This window comes from Psammomys obesus, unplaced genomic scaffold (genome assembly GCF_907164565.1).
Source record: "Psammomys obesus unplaced genomic scaffold, mPsaObe1.curated_primary_1811, whole genome shotgun sequence".
NCBI lineage: Eukaryota > Metazoa > Chordata > Mammalia > Rodentia > Muridae > Psammomys > Psammomys obesus.
The window spans coordinates 4107284-4131961 of NW_026596046.1; the positions used below are offsets into that span (position 1 = coordinate 4107284).

Below are 24678 nucleotides of genomic sequence, written 5' to 3' on the forward strand. Positions count from 1 at the left end.
CTGAAGCAGTGTCTGCTCTCTCTGCTCTGTGACTATGAGAAAAAAATTATACCATCTGTATGAGAAAAAAAAAATTAAAAAAAAAAAAAACCCTCTCCTCTGCCTCCCTAGATGGCCTCCAAGGCCTGCTGCTCCCACATCGCCTCTGCCCTGCTCCATTCTCAGGACAAGGTCTTTGTGAAGCCTCCCTTCCAGAGACTCTCTCTACTTCTTAGCTTCTCCTTGCTCTCCCTCCACGCATCCTCAGCTGGCTCCTCTGCTTCTGATCCCGTCTGTGGCTCTTACATTAGCCTTCTACATTCACAAACCTACCTCAGCAGCCAGCAGGACAGAAAAGGCAGAGCTGCTGTGGCTGGAGGGGAAGACGGGGCACAGAAGGGCCCCTGCATCCCCCACATCATCCACCCAGCCTGGGGCACATTGTAGAGCTCCACAGTCCAGAATGTCCAACAAGGTCCTTCCACCAGCCCTCAGCTCAAGCTTCCTTCCCTTATCCATTCCCAAAGCCCAAGAAGCACCTGTATTTTTTTTTAAATCCCAACAAAATCATATGTGACCTTGCAATGCTGTTCAAAGGTTGCCTTCTTTGTGGTGTTGTCTATACTGAGCAGCTTTGAGTGTCGGTTCTCTCCTGATAACAGTCTAGCTCTGCCAGACTGTGGCTGATCGAAAGGCAAACAAGTGGGTGACGATGAAGGTACGGGTGAGATTCGGGATGGGAGCCCCGGCTCAACTAAGATAGGCAGGCCTTGCATGTGTTCTGGCTGTGAGGCTGGTGCTGTAATCTACGCGGAGGGGCTGGAACAGGCAAGCTAGCTGGTGAAATAGAGGAGGAAAGCCGGTCTCCAGCACAGGTGAGAAAACTGAAGCTCAGCCCTAGACGGCGACAGGGTCCAGGTGTCTGTCAGATCACTGTGACAAAATAACCGAGATAAGCAACTTAATAACGGAAAGGACTTACTGTGGTTCATGGTTTCAGTCTACAGTTGCTTTGGGCCTGTGGCAGCCCAACACACCACAAGGGAGTGCCTGGGGAAGCCTATTTGCAGCATGGTGGCTAAAAAGTAAACAGCCACACGAAAGGTACCAGGAACAAAATATCCCTTCAAGATCACACTCCCTAAACACTTAACCTTTTCTCTCTAAGCCCTGGCTCCTAAAGGTTCCTAAGAGTGCCCCAAACTGGGGACGAAGCCTTTGAGGGGACATCCACCAACCGAATTACAGCATCCAGGTACTGCTTCCTTGAGAGACTCACCAAGTACAAGATAAAAGGGGGAATAATGACACCCTAGCTGCCTCCTCTTTGAGATCATATTTCCTCTACTCATTTCATTAAGAACGAATTTCTAAGCTGGCCCTATTCAGTTCTGATGAACAAAAGACAGCCTAAAATCAGGACCAGCAAACTCCCCACTACCAGCTGTTACTGAAGAGGAATTCTAAACAGGTATGAGATGCTGGCACTGGTCCAGGACACAGACAACATTCTGAGCCACAGAACTAAGTCAGAAAGTCCTCTGGACCAAGACAGAAGCCTCTACTTGGAAGAATGAAGTTCTCAAAGCCTCTGCATTTAGAAATGCTTCTTAAAAAAAAAAAAAAAAAAAGACTTAGAGAGGCTGGCTGGCCCTAAGAGTGCCTTGGAAATACCTTGGGTGAATTCAGCTGCTTAATAAAGAAAGTGACCATGAAGGGCAAAAATCTGCCTCTAATTGGTTTTCAACTTGCAAATTGCAATCAGACTGGCCTCAGGAATTCCTGGTTACATAAATAGCCAGATTTCTGGTTCTGAAGAGATTCAACTCCCTCAGACTCCTCCCTTGCTGGAAATTAATGAGAGTGATAATCCTGGTAGATCCCTTACCCTCGAGGAATGCAGCTCCTGCCCCCAGGGTTGACAGCCACACTCTGGCATCATCTCCAATTTCCAACAGAGAGCCAGCATTTCAGCTTACATGCTTGCTTAATGAACAGAGAGTAGGGAGGGCCAACCAGCAAGGACCAGGGGCCCTCAGGGACCACTTGAGTGAGCGTCTGTGAGATTCTCAAGTTATTTTCTTAAGTGAATACTCTGTATTTTGGTCAGTCAACACGTTTTAGTATCTATGTAGACGAAATAATGAAACAAGAATGATCAAGACATTCTGGCCTCGGCTTTGAAGGAGCTCACTTTACAGATGAGTAAAAAAAAAAAAAATCGCTGCCAGCTGTGATAAGACAGAGGCGAAACCAGGTTCTTAGGGGAACTGTGGGAGACAAAAAGCCGGGGGTTTCATGAGCGAGCAAGTGAGGAGCAGACCTCTCTTAACAGGAAGGGTTGTTGATGCACGAACTACTGTCCAAGCAGGGTTCACTTAACCTTCCTTGAATTATTTCGCTGTTAGAGACAGCACCTGAGCATTTTACCAGTTAAAAGCACTGGCCTCTTTTAATACACAGTAAGACAAGATGGTTCACTGGGTAAGGGTCCTTGCTGCCAAGGCTGATGATCTGAGTTCTAGCCCAGCAACCCACAAAGTGGAAGCAGAGAACTGGCTCTCCCGAGCTGTCCTCTGACTTCCACAGCTATGCCATGGCATGCATGCCGTGGCAAGGATATGCGCTCTCTCTCTCTCTCTCTCTCTCTCTCTCTCTCTCTCTCTCTCTCTCCGTGTGTGTTTCTCTATTTAAAAATCATACTTAAACCACAAAGCAACACTAAACTCTTTTCTCCTACATGGCATTTAAAAAGTATTTGGGCCAGGTATGGTGGCGCATACCTTTAATCCCAGCACTAGGGGGCAGAGTTAAGAGTCAAAGTCAGGAGTTGTTCTTTGTGAGGCCAGCTGGTCTACGTAGTTTCAGGACTGCCAGGGCTACAAAGTGAGACTGTTTCAAAACACAAATAAAAGAAATATTTATATGCAAAAGTTAGAAATCATTAGGAAACAGAACAGGCATTGTACTTTTTTTTTTTTTTTTTCTTGAGACAGGGTTTCTCTGTGTAGCCCTGGATGTCCTGGATTTGCTTTGTAGATCAGGCTGGCCTCAAACTCACATGATCTGCCTGCCTCTTCCTCCCTAAGCGCTGGGATCAAAGGCGTGCACCCCTACACCTGGCTCATACCTTTTAATACCATATTTTTACTGAGTGAATAACCAGCTTTTCGAAAAGCACTTAATATTTTCCCCACCCAATTGTTAATAGATAAAAATATAAGAACCAGCCATGGTGGTGGCAGAGCAGAGGCAGGTGGTAGAGGCACAGACAGATTTATCTCTGAGAGTTCAAAGCCAGCATGGTCTATAGAGAGAGCTCCAGGACAGCCACAGTTACACAGAGAAATCCTGTCTCAAAGAACCAAATAAATAAATAAATAAATAAACCAAAATCATACCAACACAGATAGCATCTCAGGAAAAAAAAAATTAGTTTCCTAAAACCAACATAGTTCATCTTTACTTTTCTGTAAAATGCATAAAACCGTTCTTGATCTTTTACCTCAAAAAAATTGTTGAAAATTATTTTCATTCAGAAACTCAATTTTTTTTAGACAAAATGATATTGCACCAACAGTGATGTTTGTAGCTTATAGTTTCAGTCCTGTGAATTCTCTCTATCGGCAACATTTTGTTTCTCAAAGCCCGCTGTCTGGGATCAGTATCTGAAGGTTGCAAACATATCATGAAGATTTTATTCTTTTGTTGGTCTGAATTGAAAAGCCAGATTTATATATAAGTGTCAGCAAATGCTTCTCCAGCTGTTTCTCCAGCAATTGAAGCGGATGCCACATATGTCTTTCTCAGGCTTGTTTGGTGTGTTATTTCTTCCAGTAACAACATAAAACAAGGCAGGGCTGCTCTGTTTTCACGTGACCTCAATGCTTACACTGACGTGTTATCCATGCAGGGATCACTGAAGAGCACTTCCTCTCCACTAAGCAATTCCCGCCGGTGTTCCGTGTGCAGGATCAAGGGTTTGGGGTACAGGCAGTCGTAGAATAAACACAGACTCTGGGCTCAATGATCCCCAGCACACACTGAGTCATGGGCAAAGTCAAAATGCCCCCTCCCCCAGACCAATGTTCTAGATTCTCTTGACGCTTGAATGTCCATTGAGTGGCCACAAACTGTCAACAGCGTGTGTGCCCAGGAGGAACTCCCACTGGCCATGTGAATCTGGATGAGGTAAGAAATTTATCCTAGACTCATCAGTTGATAGTCTCATGATGAACTTCTGAAACAATGATCACCCGCACCTGTTTGTTAAGCTCAGCATACGCATCGCCAGGGGGAAACTCGAAGGCAAGGCTTCTACAGACTTCAGCACTTCAAACTCTTCTCTTTGGAAGACACAAGCTTAGTCCACCCTCTCGGCACACACACTTCTCTTGTCAAATACGCTTTCCAAGCCCTGCAGGTCATACAAACGGTATGTGACTCCACACAGGACACTGGCCCTGGTGGGCAGAGCAGGTCCGACTGGGAGACTGGTTACAGTGAACAGAGAGCAGGCTGGGTGACATGAAAATAGTCAAGGGGAGGGAGGTCAGATTCCTCACTCCTGGAAACCAGGAAGGGAAGAGAGCTAGGAGGGGACCCTGAGGCGAAGAACTGATATGACGATCAGTGAGCATGTAAGGCACACGCACACACACACACACACAAGTACACAATGCTCTCTCTCTCTCATTCTCTGAAACACACACACAGGCAAATGCACACACCCTCATACACATATACACAGAAACACACACCCAGGAATACATGTACACCTACACTGACACTCACGCATGTATGCACCGTCATACAGAGGCACACACAGACATGTGCTCTCGTACACACGCATGCACACTCTTTCTCTCACATACACAGGTGAACACACGTGAATAGACCCTCACATACAGAGGTACACGCTCACACACAGGCACGTGCGCGTACACAGAAGCACACATTCACACACACACTTGGCACGCGCTTAGAGCTGTAGATCATTCTGCTTGTGTAGCTGTCTGCATCTTTGTACATTTCCTGTCTGCTAAGACAGCAAAGCACGTCGAAGCAGTGAGCACAGCAAACCTCCACATCTGGCTGCAAGTGTCATCCTCTGTAGCAGAGATCCGGAGCCTCTGTGAGGTGAAGGCTTATTCATGACTGGATACAAAAAGCCCAGACTGAGCCTGGGGCACCATATGCAGAATGCATGTTCAGAGAGAGGGGACATGGCAGAAGACCAAAGGAACCAGTCTGAAGGAGCTCTCACAGGCTAAGTCCAGGAAAATTCAGGTGTCAAACGTTAATGACAGCAGTAGTTTGTAATCCACTGAACAAAACAGGACTCTCTACAAAGCTATAAAGAAATTAATTGATGCCATCCTACTAACATGGACAGGTTTTTTGTGTGTTTTATGCATCTGTTTTAAAATAAATATAGAGATGAATGAGAGCCTGGGAGACAGTTCAGCGGAGTAAGATGCTTGTTGCACAAAGACGAAAACTTGAATTTGAATCTCTATCAGCCATATAAATAGCCAGGCATGACAGGGTCCCTGTAATCCCAGAGCTGGGGAAGCAGAGCCAGGAGAAGCCCAGGGGCTTGCTGGGCAGCCAGCCAGGCTAACCAGTGAGCTCCGGGTTCAGGGAGAGACGTTGTCTCAAAAAATAAGGTGCACACAATTGCACATACACATACTCACACACCAAAAATTAATTAATATATACATACATATATTCATACATGAAGGTAAGATAAACAAATGAGGGAATCCCTTCTTCTCATACACACTGGTGGCAGAAGGAAAGAAATGGAGGTAAAGACACAATTTGGGAACCACCTCAGGGGGTGCTGACGGAGGCAGCAGCATGTCGGAGGCTGAGACTGGAGGAGGGCGGAAGTCTGAGGAGAAGCACTGGCGTTGTCTTAGAGCAGCAGCTCTCAACCTGTGAGTGGCAGCCCCTGAGGAGTCACCTATCAGATACCCTGCATACTTACATCACCATTCATAACAGTAGTGAAGTCACAGTTATGAAATACGAAGATAATTTTATGCTCGGGTGGCTCACCACAACATGGGTCACAACCATTGTCTTAAAAACTTTCTTTATGAAAATTTCCTCAGTGAGTAGACGAAGCATGGTGAACTGAAGGGGAGAGAGAGCAGACGTGAAGCCAGCAGCCTGGCACAGCGAAAACCACCTGGCGAGTGCAGGACTTCTCATGCTGCCTGACCCGATGACGTCAGGCCAACAGAGAAGCACGCCAGATCCTGGGGTGTTACCGCTGAGGAACACTGGACAGACACACTGAGGGCTCTTTCAGATGGTCGACCCATGAAGGACAGGGAAAAGACATCACCGGGGATGGCAAGACGGCTCAGCAGAAAATGGTGTCCGCCACCAAGCCTGATGCCACGAGTTCAATCCCCGAATCACACGGTGGAAGGGGAGAGCCGACTCCCACATGTCGTCTTCCGGCTTCGACCAGGGCATGTGCACGCCAGCACCCCATCACGGATAGACGAGTCAGTGCCATCTTTAAAACAGCCGACAGTTATTTCCAGTCTCAGTCCCCCACAAGGCCTATTGCCAAGAGGCCATTTAGTAACTTAACGACATCTCCTCTGATAGACAAACATTTACACTGAGTGAGCCCTATTGAGCCCTTAACACTACATCAGCTTCTACAAAGCAATTGGTTTTATGACACTGATGATGTCATTGGTGCTGGAGATTGCGGAGGAAAGTGTACATAGACACTGCAACATTCGACACTCAAAACAATGACACCCAGAAGCGAGGGAAGACTTGGGACCAATCTGTCCTGGACAGACATGTGCTCACAGAACTAAGGAAAAACAGCACTGCAGCCATTATGACTCTTTGTACTAGGGCCTTCTGGCCACACTTCCCTTGAAGTATATTACTTCAAAGTAATGTACTGTTTTGGCTTTTTAAACTGAACACAATCTGGTCATATTTTTCACAAATTTTAATTGTATACATCAAACTCATTCAATATAAAATTTTAATAAAGCCACGTTCTGTGAACAGATCTGAAAGTATAAGAGCTTTTCTGATTAAAAGTACCAAGAACATCCTAATTTCTACTGGGCAGACAGAGCAGAATCATTTGTACTACTTAAGACTTGCCAACACTCTGGCCCACGCCTTTTGAATGCAGACAGGAGAATCATTCTAACTCTGACCTGGATCAGGACACATGCAGAGGCCTTAGAAATGCATCTCTTTCAGGAAGTGACACGGAACCAATTACAGTTTAATCCTCTTATGACTTGGAGTTTATGGTCTGGTCCTTAAGGGTTGTATTCACAAGTAGACAAGACCCCACTGGTCACCAATGACATATCCGTTTCCTCCTTCCTGAGTCACGGAGTCCCACTGTTAGCCGCATGAGCCCTCTGCTACTCAAAACTGGCGCTTCTCCACCCTTACTTAGAACAAGAATTGCCAACATGGTATACATTTTACCAGACTGATAAGAAATCATCCCCTGTGAGGGTGTCTTCTCTGAAAAGATGAGTGAAATCTCACTGGAAGAAACTCTTACATCCTTTTACTTTGCTCTTTCTTTGCTAAAAAAATACAAAACTTGAGAACACTAACCTGACAATCACCTTGAGGTCAAGGAATGAGAGCCAAGGTCTACATGACTGAGGGGTCTGGAATGTGGGACCCAGGGTCCCCAATAACACAATGGAGGCACACCCCAGAGTCCCTGCTAGATGAGGAAACACTTGCTAGTTTGCCTCAAGTGGCTAGTGCTCCAGCAGCCAAAAGCACTGATGCCTGAGCAATGGTTCTGTGCCCAACCAAACAGGCATTTACCAGGCTTAAATTTATTGAGGCCATTACCCACAGAAAGAAAGAAACAAGCAAACAAACAAACAAAGAAAAGGGAGAAAGGTGAACATGTGCAGTACAAGTTTTGTTTTGTTTTTTCAAATTCTTCTGACCTACAGTTGGTTGAATTAGAAAAAACTAAATATACGGAGAAGAGGGCTACTTACCACTCTCAACTCTCCGGGGAGAGAGGTGCGGAAAGATCCATGTAACATTAAAATGTCCTTGTGGAGCTCCTGTCCTCTCCATGTCATGTTAACTCCCCCTTCTCTCATATGATTCTCTGCTCTCTGCCGAAGGTTTGGTTATGAGTCTTAGTATTTGTTTGAAACACTGCTAGGTAGTCTTTCAGAGGCCCTCTGTGGTAGGCTCCAAATATATCTGGGCACAGGGGCCTTATATGAGACTGTTTCTCTAACCAAGGACCATGTATGGATATAACCTAGAACCTCTGCGTGGATGTAGCCCATGGTAGCTCAGTAACCAAGTGGGTTTCCCTAGTAAGGGGAACAGGGACTATTTCTGACAAGAACTCAATGGCAGGCTCTTTGACCTCCCCACTCCTCAAGGGAGGCACAGCCCTGCTAGGCCACAGAGGAGAACTTTGCAGCCAGTCCTGAAGATACCTGATAAAGAAGGGTCAGATGAAAGGGAAGGAGGTCCTCCCCTATCAGTGGACTTGGAAAGGGGCAGGGAGGAGATGAGGGAGGAAGGGTGGGATTGGGAGGGAATGAGTGAGCAGGATACAGCTGGGATACAGAGTTAATAAAATGTAACTAATAATAAAAATTAAAAATAATAAAAAAATTAAAAAAAAACATTAAAATGTTGAAGAAGGTTCAGATATTTTAGGAAAAGACATCTACAGAATAAACTTATTTATTTCTGACCTGGCCTGGGAAGATTTTACCAAGTGTGTATGCATAGGGTAGCAAGAACCAGGAAGATTAGGTGGAGCCCAGAGCCCCCAGTGCACTAGGATGCTGATCAACTCTGCCACAGGTTTTACAAAACGTCCTATTTAATCCCCACAGAGAAAGCTGAAACAATTGCTTCTCCCCAGGAGTGAAATGGCACCAATCAGGTTCTGGGAAGAAGGCCAGCTCTCAGCCGGATCCCAGGGCTTCTGGGCCAGGAACAGGACCTTGAGACTTCCGTGTTCAGCTCCCATTCTCCCTACATTTGATGTGTTTTCCGAGCATAGTTAAGATGTAAGGCTTCCTTAGACAGGCTTGAAAAAGTTAAAAGCCAAATGTGAAAATATGGTAGATTACAAACTGAATTTTTCTATTTTTCTTCCTTTTTGTTTGGTGTGTGTGTGTGTGTGTGTGTGTGAGAGAGAGAGAGAGAGACTTTGTTGGGACAATGAGACAAAGTTTCTCTGTGTAGCCCTAGCTGTCCTGGATCACTCTATATACCAGGCTAGCCTCGAACTCAGAGATCTTCATACCTCTGCTGGCATTAAAAATATGCATCACCACATCCACTTTTGTTTATCCTCAGTAGTAGGCACAGTAAACCATATACTTTGTATTTTTATAAATCCTAAAAATGGTATCTACTAGGACATTTGGCTTTTGTGAGTTATAACACTGATAACGAGGTACCTATAACTATTTCTTAGAATAAGGCTTATCTGTTCTCATCCAACTGACATCCTCAGAGGTCTCTACTGGACACCTTTAGGCTTTGGGGCTCAGAGCTAGGCGGCAGTTTCCTCTGAGATAAAAAGTCTTCCACCTTGCAGAGAAGTTTAGTAAGATACAAGATCTGAGAGTGGGATAAAACATTCCATGCCACAGGAACTTCATTAAGTTCTCTGGAAGTAAGCGACTTCACAGCGTCAGGAAGTCCCTGAAATTCACCAGGTTCACTAAGCTCCTCCCTCCTTAGGCATATGTAAACTACTAAGACTGTTGAGAGACACTCTCAGAAAAGACAAGCTGCCTAGGAGAAGCTCAGCCTAAAAGACAGTTTCCAACTTGCTTAGCTGCTTGCAAATTATTCCGGGACTATTATATTTTAGCCCCATGCTGAAGACTCTATGTACTCAAATGCATTTAGACATTATAGTATTAAGTTCCAAGTCTTATGGTAGAAAGTGGAAGTAGCCAAGCTATTAAACTCTTGTTTGTTTTTTTTTTTAATGTATTGATTTCCTACAAATATGACAAATTTACGTATAAAACATGTAACAATGTACAAATGTTCAAAGAGTGAAATAAATGTCACTGCCAATTATGAGTTTGAAGAGAAAGAAAATAAATTCAAATGGTGAAAGACTCTAATTGGTTACGATCACAAGACTTCGTTACTACATTCGCACAAGTGAAAAAGAGATGGAACGACACGTGCCAAAGTCTATCTCACCCTTTAGCGAGAAGGAAGAAACACAAAGCCAAGCACACACACTATACACCGTTATTCATGGAACACTTGTTTCCTGTCTTGTAACGGTGTCACAAGGCCTGCTCTTCCAGGAGGCTCTGACCTTTCACCTCTAAAGTGAAATCCTGTAGCAAAGACTTTCCAAAAGAAGGAAATTAACTTGCAGAAGGCAACTTCTCAAGGTGGTGTTACCTTTTTTTTTTTTTTTTTTTTTTTTTGTTCTTGACCATCGGCCAAATTAAGTCTGGCTGGGCGTGGGGCAAGGGACAGATTATAAGCAATTTAAAACATCATTCAGAATTACAGGGAAGCTGATGTGGTGCCACACACTAACTTTAGTCCCAGCAGTCAGGAGGCAGAGGCAGTGGATCTGTGGGAGTTGGAGGCCAGCCTGGTCTACAAAGCGAGTCCAGGATAGCCAGGGCTTTGTTATACAGAACCCTGCTTCAAAAAACAAACAAACAAACAAACAAACAAACAAACAAAAATACATGGACAAGCTAACTATATTTGAGCCAAGATTTCCTGGTAATTTAAATATGCATCTCTGTTATGTGGGAAACAGTCTTAACATGAAAGCCCAAAACTTCTTGAACACTGACATAATGTCCTAAAGTGGTGATTTTCAACCTTCCTAACGCTGCAACTTTTAATACAGTTCTTCATGTTGTGGTGACCCCAACCATAAAATTATTATCATTGCTACTTCATAACTGTAAGTTTGCTACTGTTATAAATTATAATGTAAATAATTTTGGAGATAGAGGTTTCATCAGAGGATGAAAACTTTTGTCCTAAAGGATAAACCTCAAATTGGACCTCACAGGACAAGTTATAACCAAAATATAAATTCACTACAACATTGAACACAATCACCTTCAAACTCTGTAAAAAAAGTGTTATGAAACCTAAATAAATAATGTGTTTAGACTTGGGGCCAATTCCCAGGATGTCTCATTATGGATATGTAAATACTCGAAGATCCAAATGCCACACCAATCTAACCCACACCAGATCCCAAGCATAACAGCAAAGCAATGAACAGCATGAGGAATCCCCCCCTCTCTGACACCACCACATTTTAAGAAAGATCAGCCTCTTTCCCAACCAGAACGATTTCCTAAACAAGGAAACACAGGTTCCCATGTGCCAGAGGCATCTGCTCACGGATCACAGATCGGCAACCATGGCGCCAAAGACCACACAAAGAGTCATCACCATCTCAATTTCTACTCTCAAGCGCCAGCCAGCAACTCAAATCTGTTTCCTCCTGAGAGCAAAGCACTTCCTGTTGAAGCACATTTGCATTTTCCGCAATCAGCCATTCCTTCCCAGATACTTCTAAATGTTTTCTTACCAGACATGTCTCACCTTACTGCGTCTTGTGTCACAAAAGGTGCTCGTGAGCAATTTTAAGTGAAATAAATAAAACAATATTTTACTAAAAATAGTTACTATAAACTAAGCAAATTTTGAACGAAAAAAACAACACAGCATTCATGTTTACTGAACACCTGCTTCCATCAATGATAAAGAGACACAAATGTCATAGCCCCCAAATACTGGGTTTTAGTGTCACAGGCTAACCACTAACTCTGCTTTGATATACTTTACGGGACAATAACCTGTGGTGTTTTTATGATTGGGAATTTTTCCAATCAGAACTCAAAGGAAGAGATGAGACCTCTATTACTGTCCTAACTATTCACGAGCCTGCCGATGAGTCCTGTGACACAGAATATCCTAGCATTTCCTGTATAGCACTACAGTATCTCTTTTAGTTGGACGGAGCCTAAAAAGGCCAGCGTTCCTCCAAAACCACCAGGCGAAAACTTGTCACATGTCTAGAAAGGAATATGACCATCAGTGCTGGTTCTTTGAAACAGAAAGCACCACCATGAGCTGAGCCAAGATTCGTCTGCCTCTATTAGGAAATCTGCTGTTTGGAGTTCATCAGACGCTGATGAACTTGCCCTTTAATTGAACATGAACTTCTGACTGTCATGGAAATTTTGTATCTGTTTTTTTTTTCTCTCCATTTGTGTGTATGGTATGTATGTGTGATGTGTGTATATGTATATTCTGCATGTGTGCGGGCATACCTGTCTGTGTGTGTGTGTGCAGGCAGGAGTCATCCTCGACGACTCTTCTACCTCATTCAGTAAGGCAGAGTCTCTAAATTAAGCCCAGAGCTCACTGATTTGGCTGGCCATGTGCGGCAGCTTGCTCTGGGGATCGCCTGTTCTGTTCTTCTGAGGCTGAAATGACCCAATATTTAAGTGTGTTCTAGGATCTGAATTCTGGTCTCCAGGCTCATGTGGCCATCAACTGAGGCATCTCCCAGCCTCTCGATTCAGGTTATTTTGTGGTTGTTGTTTGTTTGTTTGTTTTGAAGTGTTCACGACTTTCATCTTTGCAGTGCCATCTTCATTGTGAACCATTTGCTATAAAGGTATCAGACAGGCACTGCTAGTTAGGAAAGCATTCTTATCGGCGTACCATTTAAGGAGCACAACACCACAGACCAAAGCTTGTTGCAATCCTGAGAAAATACAGTAGTAAAATTTTCCTGTTTCTTGAAAGATGAGAAAAGCACAGCCAGTCCACTTACAGTGAGTTCACAGAAGTCGATGCTGTCAAGGCTTTTGCTCCGATGTAGTCTCCCTTTAATTCGTCTTAGAGAAGGTTTTCCTTGGCTGACACCAGAAGTAGCACCATTAGGGTTTTCAGATGATGGAGTTACCCTGCAAGAAAGAGGGGGCCGCTTAAAGAGACAGGTTTACAGCTGAGCAGCTTGTGGGTTGCCATGGAAATGCCAGGCACATTTGCTTCCTCAAGATGTAGATTCTATCAAATACTGTTTCTGAACATTTCTTAGCAGGTGACTAGTTTAGAGATTTTCTTGACAGAGTTGAACTATTTCAGAATTAAGAGTCAGGAAAAGTCAGCTCTACAACCACCAAAGAAAGAGTTCAGAGCAGGCTGACGCTTTGTGGGGACCTCGCAGGCATCTGCTTCTGTCCGGGCAGTGATTTATGGAACGCTCAGTCCCGGTGCCTGGCACATCCGGGACAGGTCAGTGGTCACTGTGCACAGACATAGACACTGTGTAGCAGGCTTCTGTGAAGCATGAACTTAAGACTTGTTTAAGCATACCTTACATGTTTACCCATGAGACTCAATACTTAATTCAGCATGATCATGGGGGTTAGAAATACAGATTTAAAAAGAAGAAAAAAGGCTAAGCCTCCACAAAGCATATACTGTAATGTATATTGATAAATGAAAATGCAGGACTTCCAGGCACTGTTTCCTGAGTCTCTGCTGGCAGCAACATAAGCAAACTGACTAGAAGAGGTCCCTAGCCCTTGCAGGGAAATGGCCCACTGGTGTCAGGCGTTGTCTGAGTACCGGTTATGGAAGCCACTTTCTCTATTTTAGAATGGACCTCCTGCTGCAGTACAGTCCAAATTTACATATTAACCCCTGGGACACAAGTTTTTAGGCTTCAAGGACTGCCTAAAGGGTATATCTTCAATGTGTCTCTCTTTAAAAAGATATACAGGCTGGAGCTGAAGAATGTATTTAAACAGTTTAACTTTGGTGGGGGGCAGGGTTTTGCTACATAGTGTAGGCTGGCCTGGAATTCAACCTTCTGCCTGAACCTCTTTCCCTCCCCCCCGTGCAGTATGAGGCGCATGCCCCACTCTGTCTGATTCCACTAGCAAAATAAACTTGTTTTCTTTATTAGTAAGGCAGTAGCTATAAAACAGTCAAGAACACCTGCAATTTAGAATGAAAGGAACAAACATTATATATGGATATAATTTTTGAAAAGTACAGAACAATGCAAGAATGGAAAGTGTAAACTGTCCTCTTTCCTCCATCTCAAACCTCCATCCCTCTTCCAAACACACCGTGATTACCAATTCTTCACACAATCTCCCAGGAAGTGTGTATGTTTATTGGTTCTCTGTGTTATTTTTTTTTCTTTCTTTGCCTCCCTCTCTCCCTTCTCCTCTCTCTCCCCCTTCTCTCTCTGAGACGGAGTTTCTCTGTTAACAACCCTACCTGTTCTGGAACTTGCTTTGTAGATCAGCCTGGCCTCAAACTCACAGAGATCTGACTGCTTCCGCATTCCCAATGCTGGAATAAAAGGGATGTGCTCCCACACCGGGCTGTGTGTTATTCCTTTTTAAAGCTGATTAGTAAGGTGACCAGATTATATTTTTCTGTACCGTATTTCTTTCACTTCACAGACCTCGAAACTATTCCCATAATAAGCCACACAAATCTCTGATCTTAACGACCAAATAGTATTTTGTATATGAATGTAACATTATTTATTAAACCACTCCCCTGTTGACGGGCAATGCGTCCTATCAAACCATAAGACAACAGCAGCCTCTGACACTTGCACACGCACGTGATCTTTAGCAAGGAAGGAGTTCTAGGAGCGGAATGCGGGTTAGGGTGGGAGTTTTCTAAGTGTGAACAGGCACAGCTACCAAAAAGCCTTACTAATGTGTGTGTCAATCAGTGGTGTGGGAGAGGGCTCACTGAGCATCTTTAAGGAGCCGGCAACTCTATCGCTTTGCTGTCTTAAGTCCCAACTTCTCTACGTTCCTGGTGATGTTATGTTGCTGAACTATTGACTTCTGCCAAAAGGACTGTTGCAAAATTTCCCATCACAAATATGGCCTTTTCGGTCGATCTTATATATCTGTTAGTTCTTGTTTTACATATTTAAAATACTTCTGTTCCCTTAATGTCTAAGGCTCAGATATTAGGGATTTAATCTATATAAAGTTTCTATGCCAATGACACCTTTTACATTAATGGTATTTTTATAATGTTTTCTCCCATCCCTGTGTTTAGCTTTTTGTGTGCCTGTATTTTCAATTTTCCCAAGTTTTGTTTTGTTTTGTTTTGTTTTGTTTTTCCCTTATGTTGTATCTCTAGGTGCTGACATGATGTTAGAGTGTTTTTCTTTTTACCCCATCTGAGAGCATGTGTCTTCTGAGACGAACTTAGTGTGGGTACTGGTCTAATTAGATGCCATCTTGTCTTGTGGGTTTTTCTGTAAATATTTTCTTCATTTTTCTGCTTGATTAGTATCATTGGGCTTTCTCTGACCCCGCTGTCCTTGGGATTTCATTCTGTTTCCAAGCAGTAATGGTTTAAAGTTCCATTGGGTGACTCTAATGCTAGCTATTCATATATGCACATACAGGGAGCTGGATTAGCCACAGCTGGCAGAACTACGGAATCCAGTGTTTTAAGGGCTGACTGTGAAGAGTTGAACTTACCTTTTCTACCAACAGTAGGTATATCAGTATGCTCACATCTGCCTCTGCAATAAGAGGCCTTACACCTCCTCACACTCTTCCTAGTGCTTTCTCGTCACCCTGAGCCCTACCGGCTCTGAAAAGCTGACAGGTTTCCTACCCGCTAGGTCCTTCTTCAGGTTTTGTTAGTTTTCTCCTCCAGTATTTGTTTTGTCAATTTGGCCATTCTTCTTTTCAGAAGTGTCCAGACTTCATTATTTCAATGCCCTTTTCTGTACTCTCTCCAGTGTCTTCTCTCTCCTCTGGGACTTGATAATCCTGGAAGTCCTGGGTTCCTTCTATTTGTACTGGGCCATTCTTGCCTGCTACAGAATTCACTGTGCCTGCCTTCAGTGACTCTTGACACTGGGTGGTTTGTGTGAAAATATTTTGGGTCAAGAGACTTGGCAGTTCCCTCCAAGACAACCTCATCTCTCGGGCCCAGCACCCAGACTGCTGTAGGAAATGAGAAAGCAGAGTGGGAAGAGCCCACCAACCTAGGACACCACACCAAGCAAACGTGAGTGCCCTGGATCGCCCAGCACTCTGTCCCTGGGTTCCCCCTCAAGCCAGACACCCCAGCTGTGCCCTGGGCAGTGGGTCTACCAGCCTTTCGTCTTGGAACAGCTATTCCGCTTACTAAGCACATGTCAGAATTCCCAGAAGGGCTGGTTCACAGAGGACATTCTTCACCGATTACTCAGACTCCCATTAATTTGGTTTTAATGAACGTTTAAGTTTTTGATGAATTTCCAGTAAGTCCTCCTTCTGGTTCAGTTCCCAAAGTATAAAGTCGATGATGTCATGCTCGGAATTCTCACCATGTAAAGAAGCACTCCGTACAGCTCCGCTGTCTTCTCTGAAGTCAAAGTCCTCCCCAGAACAATGAAGCGCTTTCCTCACAGGGAAACATTTCAGGACAATGGGATGGGCAAGGACTTTCTTGGACAAGACCTCAAAAGCACAGGAAGCAAACTCAAAAACAAGCAGGATTACATCAAACCAAACAGCTTCTGGACAGGAAAGGGAACAACTAAGAGCGAAGAGGCAGCCTACAGAAGGGAGAAATGAGCGGCCACCCAGAGGAGTGAGGAACCCCAAGAGCCCAAGAGCAAACGAGAAAACAGTCTAATTTAAAGAGTGGCCAGTTATATGCGGTGGGTAACTACAGGTCACAGCTCCCTAAACTGTGGGTCAAAACCCTACATGGGGTCATATAACTAGATGTGTGGGTCATGGAAAATTTCGGCAACAATAGAAAAAGTTTCTGTTCAGGCAAGAGCCAAAAGTTAATTCGAAATCAAACACGATGTTGCAGGCATCCCTCGCCTAAGTTGTATCAAGACTTCACTACAATATTGGTTCTGAACACACAACATACAAACTTCGGACAGCCTATGGCACGATGCCAGGTGACACCACTGAGTGCCTGCCTGCAACACCAGCTCGGATTCTAGACCACCACGAACCATTCATTGAACTATTTACTGAAGACATGGTTTCTGTTTCTATAGAAACACGTCTTCATTACAGAAAACAGAGACAATATTTTCCTGCTGTCAGTCTTTAGCGTGTTAGTACCAAATTAGCAAAGCTTTTGGATTGGACTGTGTTAGAATGTTTGGTTTTAAAAATTGCTCTATAGGGGCTGGAGAGATGGTTCAGAGGTTAAGAGCACTGTCTCCTCTTCCAGATAGTCCTGAGTTCAATTCCTGGCAACTGCTTGGTGGCTTACAACCATCGACAATGGGCCCTGATGCCCTCTTCTGGCATGTAGGTGTACATGCAGACAGATCACTCAGATACATAAAATAAAGAAATAAATCTTTTAAAAATTTTGCTTTATGCCCAGGTGTGATGGCTAATACCTTCTGATCTCCACAGTTGGGAGGCAGAGGCAGGAGATCTGTGAATTCCAAGCCAGCCTGGTCTAGATAGTTCAGGGCAACCATCAAAACAAACACACCAACCAACTAAAAGTTAAATGAACAAAAATTACTTGAATTGCTGACATAAGTTTCATTAAAAAATGTTAAGTGAATGTTGGCTTGAATGATGATAAAATTTGCAACAATTTCTGAAATGGCCCTAAATATATGTGTATCATTTTATATTCCATATTTATAAAAAGTAATACTATCAGGATTGAGGACCAGTTATCAAACCAAGATGCTGACCAGCTCTGAAACATGGTGAGGGTGCTGATTCATGCAGTACAAACTTTCAGCAAAGACCGAATTCTCTGTGTAAACAAGCATATCCCTCTACTAGAATGCAAGTTGGCTTCCGTCTAACGAATAACAAAACTATATGTATATTAGAGAATTGTCCTAAACTTTTCAAAATAACTTATTATCACCGAAATATTGTATGTATACCTATTTTATATGACTATACAGCTGAGGTCACTTAAAATTGTTTTGCTAAAAAGGAGTCAGGAGTGGAAAACATTTTAAGAAGCCCTACCAAAGAAAGCAATGTAATTTATATTTCAAAATAGCTAGAATAAAGGATATTGAATATTTTTATCAGAAAGAAATTATTATTATTTTAGAACTATTTTTATGGGTTTTTTTTCCCTTTTTTGTTTTTTTTTGTTTTTTGTTTTTTGAAACAAGGTTTCTCCACTTTGTAGACCAGGCTGCCCTCAAACTCACAGCGATCTGCTTGCCTCTGCCTCCCTGAGTGCTGGGATCAAAGGCGTGTGCCACCATGCCTGGCTCCAACTTTTTTATTTTATTTTATTTTTATTACAATAGCCCATGTAACTATTTTCAATTAGTTACATGGGCTGACTATATTTTAGGAAATTAATATAAATATAATGCCATCTTTTCTGGGTAAAGAAATCTTAATTTTTCTCAAGGTTTTCTGATATCTCCCTTAAAAAGCCATACAATTTTCTCTTTCTTTCAAACCTATCCAAGCCTAAAACCTAAAGCCTGCCATGAAATTTATATCCAGTTGCAATCAGAGATGATTCAATGAAATACAAAGTCCAGTGATGAGGCAGAACAACAACAACAAAAAACCATAAATAGAATCAGAGAAATAGAATTACCCCCTTCCCATAGGTCCACCAGGGTCAAAATACAAATATTTAATAAATAAGGGAAGCTGGTGTGTATATGGGAGTCATCAGCTCACCTTGCCCACAGACTCCCAAGAACATGGTGTTTTGTCTGAATTTAACCAGGGCCCTGATCAGGAGTACCATTAACTTATAAGCTCTAACCAGGTCTCCGAAGATTAGACACCAGTTGGTGAAAGGCAGATGGCTTGAGATAAACTTCCCTCTTTGGAAAGGAGTAAGAATGAATGCTAAACCAGGGTAATAAGAAAAAATAAAATAAAATAAATGTCACCTCCAGGGTAGGGGGAAGTAATCGTGTACATACAGGACGGACGAAATACTGCTTCCCCTTTCTTTTTCCTTTTCTTACTGCATCAGCGTGGGTCATGCGGAGGGCTGTGCAGGTTGTCAGTTTATATGCTGGACACTCACAGTGATATTTAGGCTGCCTACAATTGTAATGAGAAGGCCCCACAGGCTCACAAGGAATGGCTTTAACAGGAGGTGTGACCTTGCTGAAGGAAGTATATCCTGCTGCCCTGCCGGTCAAGATCTAAAACTCTCAGCCCCTTCTCCAGCACCAGGTCTGCCTGCAGCCTGCCATGCTTTCTGCCATGATGACAATGGACTAAACCTCTGCAACTGTAAGCCAGCCCCAATTAAATGTTCTCCTTTGTAAGAGTTGCCATGGTCACGGTGTCTCTTCACAACAATAAAATTCTAATTAAGACAAGGCCCATCTTTGAATAAGTACAACAACAACAAAAGCAACCAAAAAAACAAAACAAACAAAAGCAGTCTCACTTGACAGGGAGTAAAATCAATCTACAATAAATCCCCCCTCCACCATCCTCCTACCCTACTCCTTCCTTCCAAATTTCCTTCCGAAGGAGACCCTTTCTCCAACCTCGGAGCTCACGTGAGCGATGCAGACTTTGAGGAATGTGTGCTGACAGGGAAGCATGGGAGGGAATGCAGTCTAAGCACCTAGCTTACCTTAAATGAGGGAGAAATTAGTGACTAACAAGACAGTTGTTCTTTCCCAAACCCTAAGTTTCATTAGTCACAACATTAAGAGCACTGTCGCAGTAGGAATACTGTCCCAGACTTAGCCACAGTGGGATGGCTGGACGGCCATGCACTTTGAGATGGGGGACGCAATGACGCTAGGGTCAGATCCTGGACATCAGTTCCGGAGTAGCTTTGTGACTCTGGGCAAAAGTTTAAATCCCTCAAAATCTCGGTTTCCGGTGGGGTTTCCTATAACCCCAACCTGGAAGACTAAGGCAGGGGGACTGCTTTGACTATTCTACATAGTGAGTTCCAAACCAGACTAGACTTCAGAGTGAGAGTCAAGTGTAGCGAGTGTGGGGTGGGGTGTCTCTAACTCCACCCACCTCTAATTTCTTTTTCTTAGTATGTATAGACAATGTACTCAGAAGGCTGGACCCCAGGCTCCTTTCATTTGACCTCCTGTTTCCAAATGTGGCCCTGTTCCTGGCTCTTGCAATCTGACTCCCATTGGCTGTATTAACTGACATCACTAGGCTAGGTGTGGTCTGAGCTGCTGAGGAGGGAAAACATGCATTCTCCCCCTCCTGGAGTCTGCTTTCTAGAGAGGCCTTCATTTGGGGAACAGCTGGATCCTGCCCAGACATCATTACCAACCCAGTAAACCGTTTACCATTTCCTTCTAGTTCCTTGTGTGTGCAATCTCCTGGTTGGGGCCATCAGGGAAAAGTAAACACCAATCTCGTCCTATCAATCATGTCACACCTGAAGCTGCAAACCCCTGGCTCGCTCTTGGCTGCTGTCCAAATGCAGTCTGGCAAACTTCTGACATGCGCCAGTGGGGCTCTGTGAGTACTCCAGGAAAACAAGATTTCGCTCTTCCAGAGTACACAGCGATGCGCCACACCTCCTCGGCCCTGCCCCATCCCAGGCCCTTCCCTCGGCTGGAATGTCTTTCCACTCCCCATCCTGGAGGCCGAATGTGTCCAGGGCTCTCTGGCTCTCATTCAGTATGTGTTCAAATCAGGATCTTTGCTGCCTGTCATTTCTGACTATACCCCACTTAGTTTGAACAGTTCCCAATTCCCTCTGCCTCACCCCTCTCCAATTCCCAGTGTAATAGGACCTAGTAGCAATGAAGAATTGGGCCAAATAAATAAGATGGTAAAAGCAAAGCGGTTACGTAAGAAGAAAAATCATCCACAAAAATTATCACCAATCTCTCTACCAGAAATTAATTTAGGGGCTGAAGAGATGGTTCAGGGCTAGGAGCATTCGCTGCTCCCACAGAGCTTCTGGGTTTGGTTCCCAGCATCTCCTTGGCACTTCACAAACATCCATCACTCCAGTTCCAGAGGCTCCAAAACCTTCCGTGACTCACTCCACAGGCACAATGCACGCATATAGCACACCTACGTACACACTGGCAAGACGCTCACACGCAAAACAAAATAAACCTAAAAAAGTAAAGATATTAATTTAAAAATCTTAGCAACCAACAGGATAGCCAACTCAAAGCAATGCTAATGGATGAGAGTACAGCATTATTTGCCCCAAAGGGGAATTCTGAACAAAGGTGTGGAAACAAATGGGGTGTTGAGAACAGCGGGGCAGCTGACTTTTTTGTTGTTTTTGAGACAGGGTTTCACTGTGTAGCCTTGGTCGTCCTGGATTCACTTTGTAGACCAGGCTGGCCTCAAACTCACAGAGGTCTGCCTGCCTCTGCCTCCCCAAGTGCTGGGATTACAGGTGTGAGCCACCAGGCCCAGCGGGGCAGCTGACTTTTAAAGGACACTAATCCTTACTAGGCTATTTCACTAAAAGGTAGTAAAGGATTGATTTGGACTAACCAGTAAAGCCCAACCGGATATCCCTAAGTTCAACCCCAGAGACCCTGGTGAGACGAAAGAACTGACTCCTGCCAACTACGCACTGACCCCCATACACACACACACACACACACACACACACACACACACACACACGAATAAATAAATGTCATTAAAACCTTTTTAGCAAGGTGCAGTGGCACATGCCTGTAATCCCAGCACTCGGGAAGGCAGAGGCAGGTGTATCTCTGTGAGTTCGAGGCCAGCCTGATCTACAGAGTGAGTCCAGGACAACCAAGGCTATACACAGAAACCTTGCATTGAAAAACAAACAAACAGAAGTTTTTTTTTTTTTAAGGTGGTAAACTTTCTTTGTAATTTCTAGTTATCAGACTGGAGAAGCCCCAGTAATTCATGTAATTGATTAACAGTAACTGGCTATTCATTACATCTGTAATGAATGAAAGGACAGTATGTATAACTGTCCACAAGTTGCTTATTTAAAAACTGTGTGAAAGTTCCTATCGCTGAAGACACAAGGCATTCAGTCAGGGTCCAGAGACCCCTGAGCTGGAACTGACCCGAATGCCCCCTTCCTGACCACCAGCTTTCATGGTACTAGAAGGCAGCATGCAAGCTTCCAAAGAAGAGGCAGCCAGCAGTCCTGCCCAGCTGTAATGCCTGTGAACCTCACCCAGAACCACACCAAGAACATGAGAGCCCTAAGGGTGCTACAGTGGCACGAAAACCTTGGTGGTAACCCACACCCTTTAATAGGACTTATGACCCACTCAACAACAGAGAAGTCACGCCTAGTACTGGAAACCTAGCTAAATACTCAGTACTGGTGAAGTCATGGTTGCTGGAGGCCGATCTGCAACCACCAGTTTACTGAACCAGCATAATCCCTGACAATAATCTATAAAGGTTGGTCCTTAGGCCCAAGGCAAAGTATAGTCTTTGCAAACACCTATCAAGGAAGCTTCTCTTTTCAATAGACAGAGACCACTACAGAAAACCACAGCCAATCAAAATGCAGACTTGGGAGAGCCACGTCCCAATGGAGACATCTACAAAATATCACTGCACTTAAGGCTCAGAAAGCACTGTGGAAGAGCGGGTAGGAAAAGCCAGAGGATCAGTGTGTTTGCTGTGAGAGTGTAATATCAGAAGTCTCACCAAGTGACCGCCCAGATGTGAGCTGAACAAAGACGATACCAATGGTCATGCCAAACTTGAAAAATTCCCCCAGGCCTCAATCCTACACTAGGAACCATAGACAACTGAAAAAATCTGGGAGCAGAAGAGCTGAGCTTCTTCAGGGAAGAGTGGAGCAGTCGGTTGTGTAGCAGCAATTGGTCAGACCTGAGAACACACATTCATCATGATTCAGACTGAACAGGTTATATTTAGGAAAGATGTATGTATCTACCCATATGTATTCAATAACAATTAGTGAAAAAAAAAGGTGATGAATTTGGAGGAGAGTGGACAGGGGCACAAGAGTGGTTTTAGAAGGAGGAAAGGGGAGAAATGTTGTAATTATATTATAATCTCAAAAATAAAATAAAACAAAGAATAAAAGGACTTGGGTTTTAGCTCTACAGAACCCCACAGGAAGAGCCTGGTGACCCAATGATGCATCACGAACCAGCACTGGAAAATGAGCACTTCCTGGTTCCTTTGTATCTATTCTCAGCTGTTCTCTTCTCTTCGCCTGTATTCTTTCTGCTCAACCGTCTCTCTAACCCCAGTACCCAACATGGAACTGGTATCTAGGCAAGCAAATGGCTCTATTTGTAAATGGAAAAATCTGGTACTCACCTCAAAGAGGTGCTTAAGTGAAAAGGCAGGATGCTTGGCAGGCGAGTCCACGAGGTCTGCAGGGAGTAACTCACCGAGCAACTCTTACCATCTTCCATTCCATGGGGGCTGCCCGAACAACTGTGTTGAGACTATGTAACTTCCAACAGGAAGTGATAGGTGCAGGCAGTGATATAGCTGAGTCCCTCCCTAAGGCCAGTGAAAGCACTCCCAGCAGCAGTTGGTGTAAAAACTCAAGACTGCTGAAAACAAATTTATCATAAAAACATTTGTCATGTCTCACATAAAAAAAACAGATCAGGGGTAATTATTATCTGGGTCTGTGCAAGAATCTCACCTTATTTAGAAAAAAACAGTGTCTTCAAATGCAATCAAGTTGAAGTTCTTGAGATGAGAGCATCCTGGATTACCCCGGTGGGCTGTGAGTCCAGTGATGAATGTCAGTAAAAGGCAGAAGAGGAGATGAGGGACACTGAGCAAGAGGCCGTGACCTAATAGAGCCAGAGACTGGAGTGATACAGACATTGAGACCATCTGGGCCACCAGAAATAGGAAAGACAAGAGAGGGGCCAATCCAGAGCTGTGAAAAGGCAGTTGTCTGTTCTTAGGGTCCTAGGAATTAACAGTGTGGCAGCCGAAGGTGGTCCCCAAAGAAAGACACCTAGCCACACAAACATGCGTATGTCCAGCACATGGGTAACAGGCCCCAGGCTTCCACAACCATTATGTTGGGCAGATTCCAGTCTCTGTAAGGAACACCCCGAGAAAGCAATCTCAACGGCAGGAAGTCGTCTGTGGGCCGTGTGTTTCAGAGGTATTTGGTCCATCTGCTTGACTCATTGTTTCTGGGTCTATGACCAGGAACGTCATTATGAGACAGAGAGAGAGAGAGAGAGAGAGAGAGAGAGAGAGAGAGAAAAGCTGCCCACCTCATTTGAAGAGAGAATAGAAACAGTCAGGCACAGAGAGGGTGGCAAGAAGGTAAAGCCCCCAGGATGTGCCACAGGGACATCCTTCAACTTGCCCTCCTCTCCCTGTCCTGGAAGTTTCCATCAAGTTCCAATCACACCCTCAAATGATGAGTCTGACAACAGATGAGTCCACAGATGGGGTCAGAGACCTTTTGATCCAATCACCTGTCAATGATTAGCTCCAGCAGCTGGGCGGAGCAGGCCTTCAACAATGACTTTGGCGGGTGGGGGGCCATCTCATACTCCAACCATAAACAGCAATGACCTGAACAGATCGCTGAAAGCACTCCCACCTCCTGTTTCTAGGATACAAGAGGAAGGGATAAGCTGGGACAAGAGTTGGTTTCGGTTCCTGCCTTAACTGGTGCACAGATACAACGCTCCCTAAGACATCTGCAGAACCAGTAAGAAAA

At 44.1% G+C, this 24678-nt stretch overlaps 1 protein-coding gene across 6 annotated transcripts in view; it reads right to left on the reverse strand.

The window, feature by feature from the left end:
* Tjp1 (tight junction protein 1) overlaps positions 1-24678 on the reverse strand; it is a 243765-nt gene that overhangs the window by 215542 nt on the left and 3545 nt on the right. For all 6 annotated transcript variants that reach the window (XM_055623480.1, XM_055623479.1, XM_055623476.1 and 3 more), the window contains exon 2: positions 12842-12974. In XM_055623480.1, the coding sequence (XP_055479455.1) occupies positions 12842-12974 (133 nt within the window). The remainder of the gene's footprint in view (positions 1-12841; positions 12975-24678) is intronic.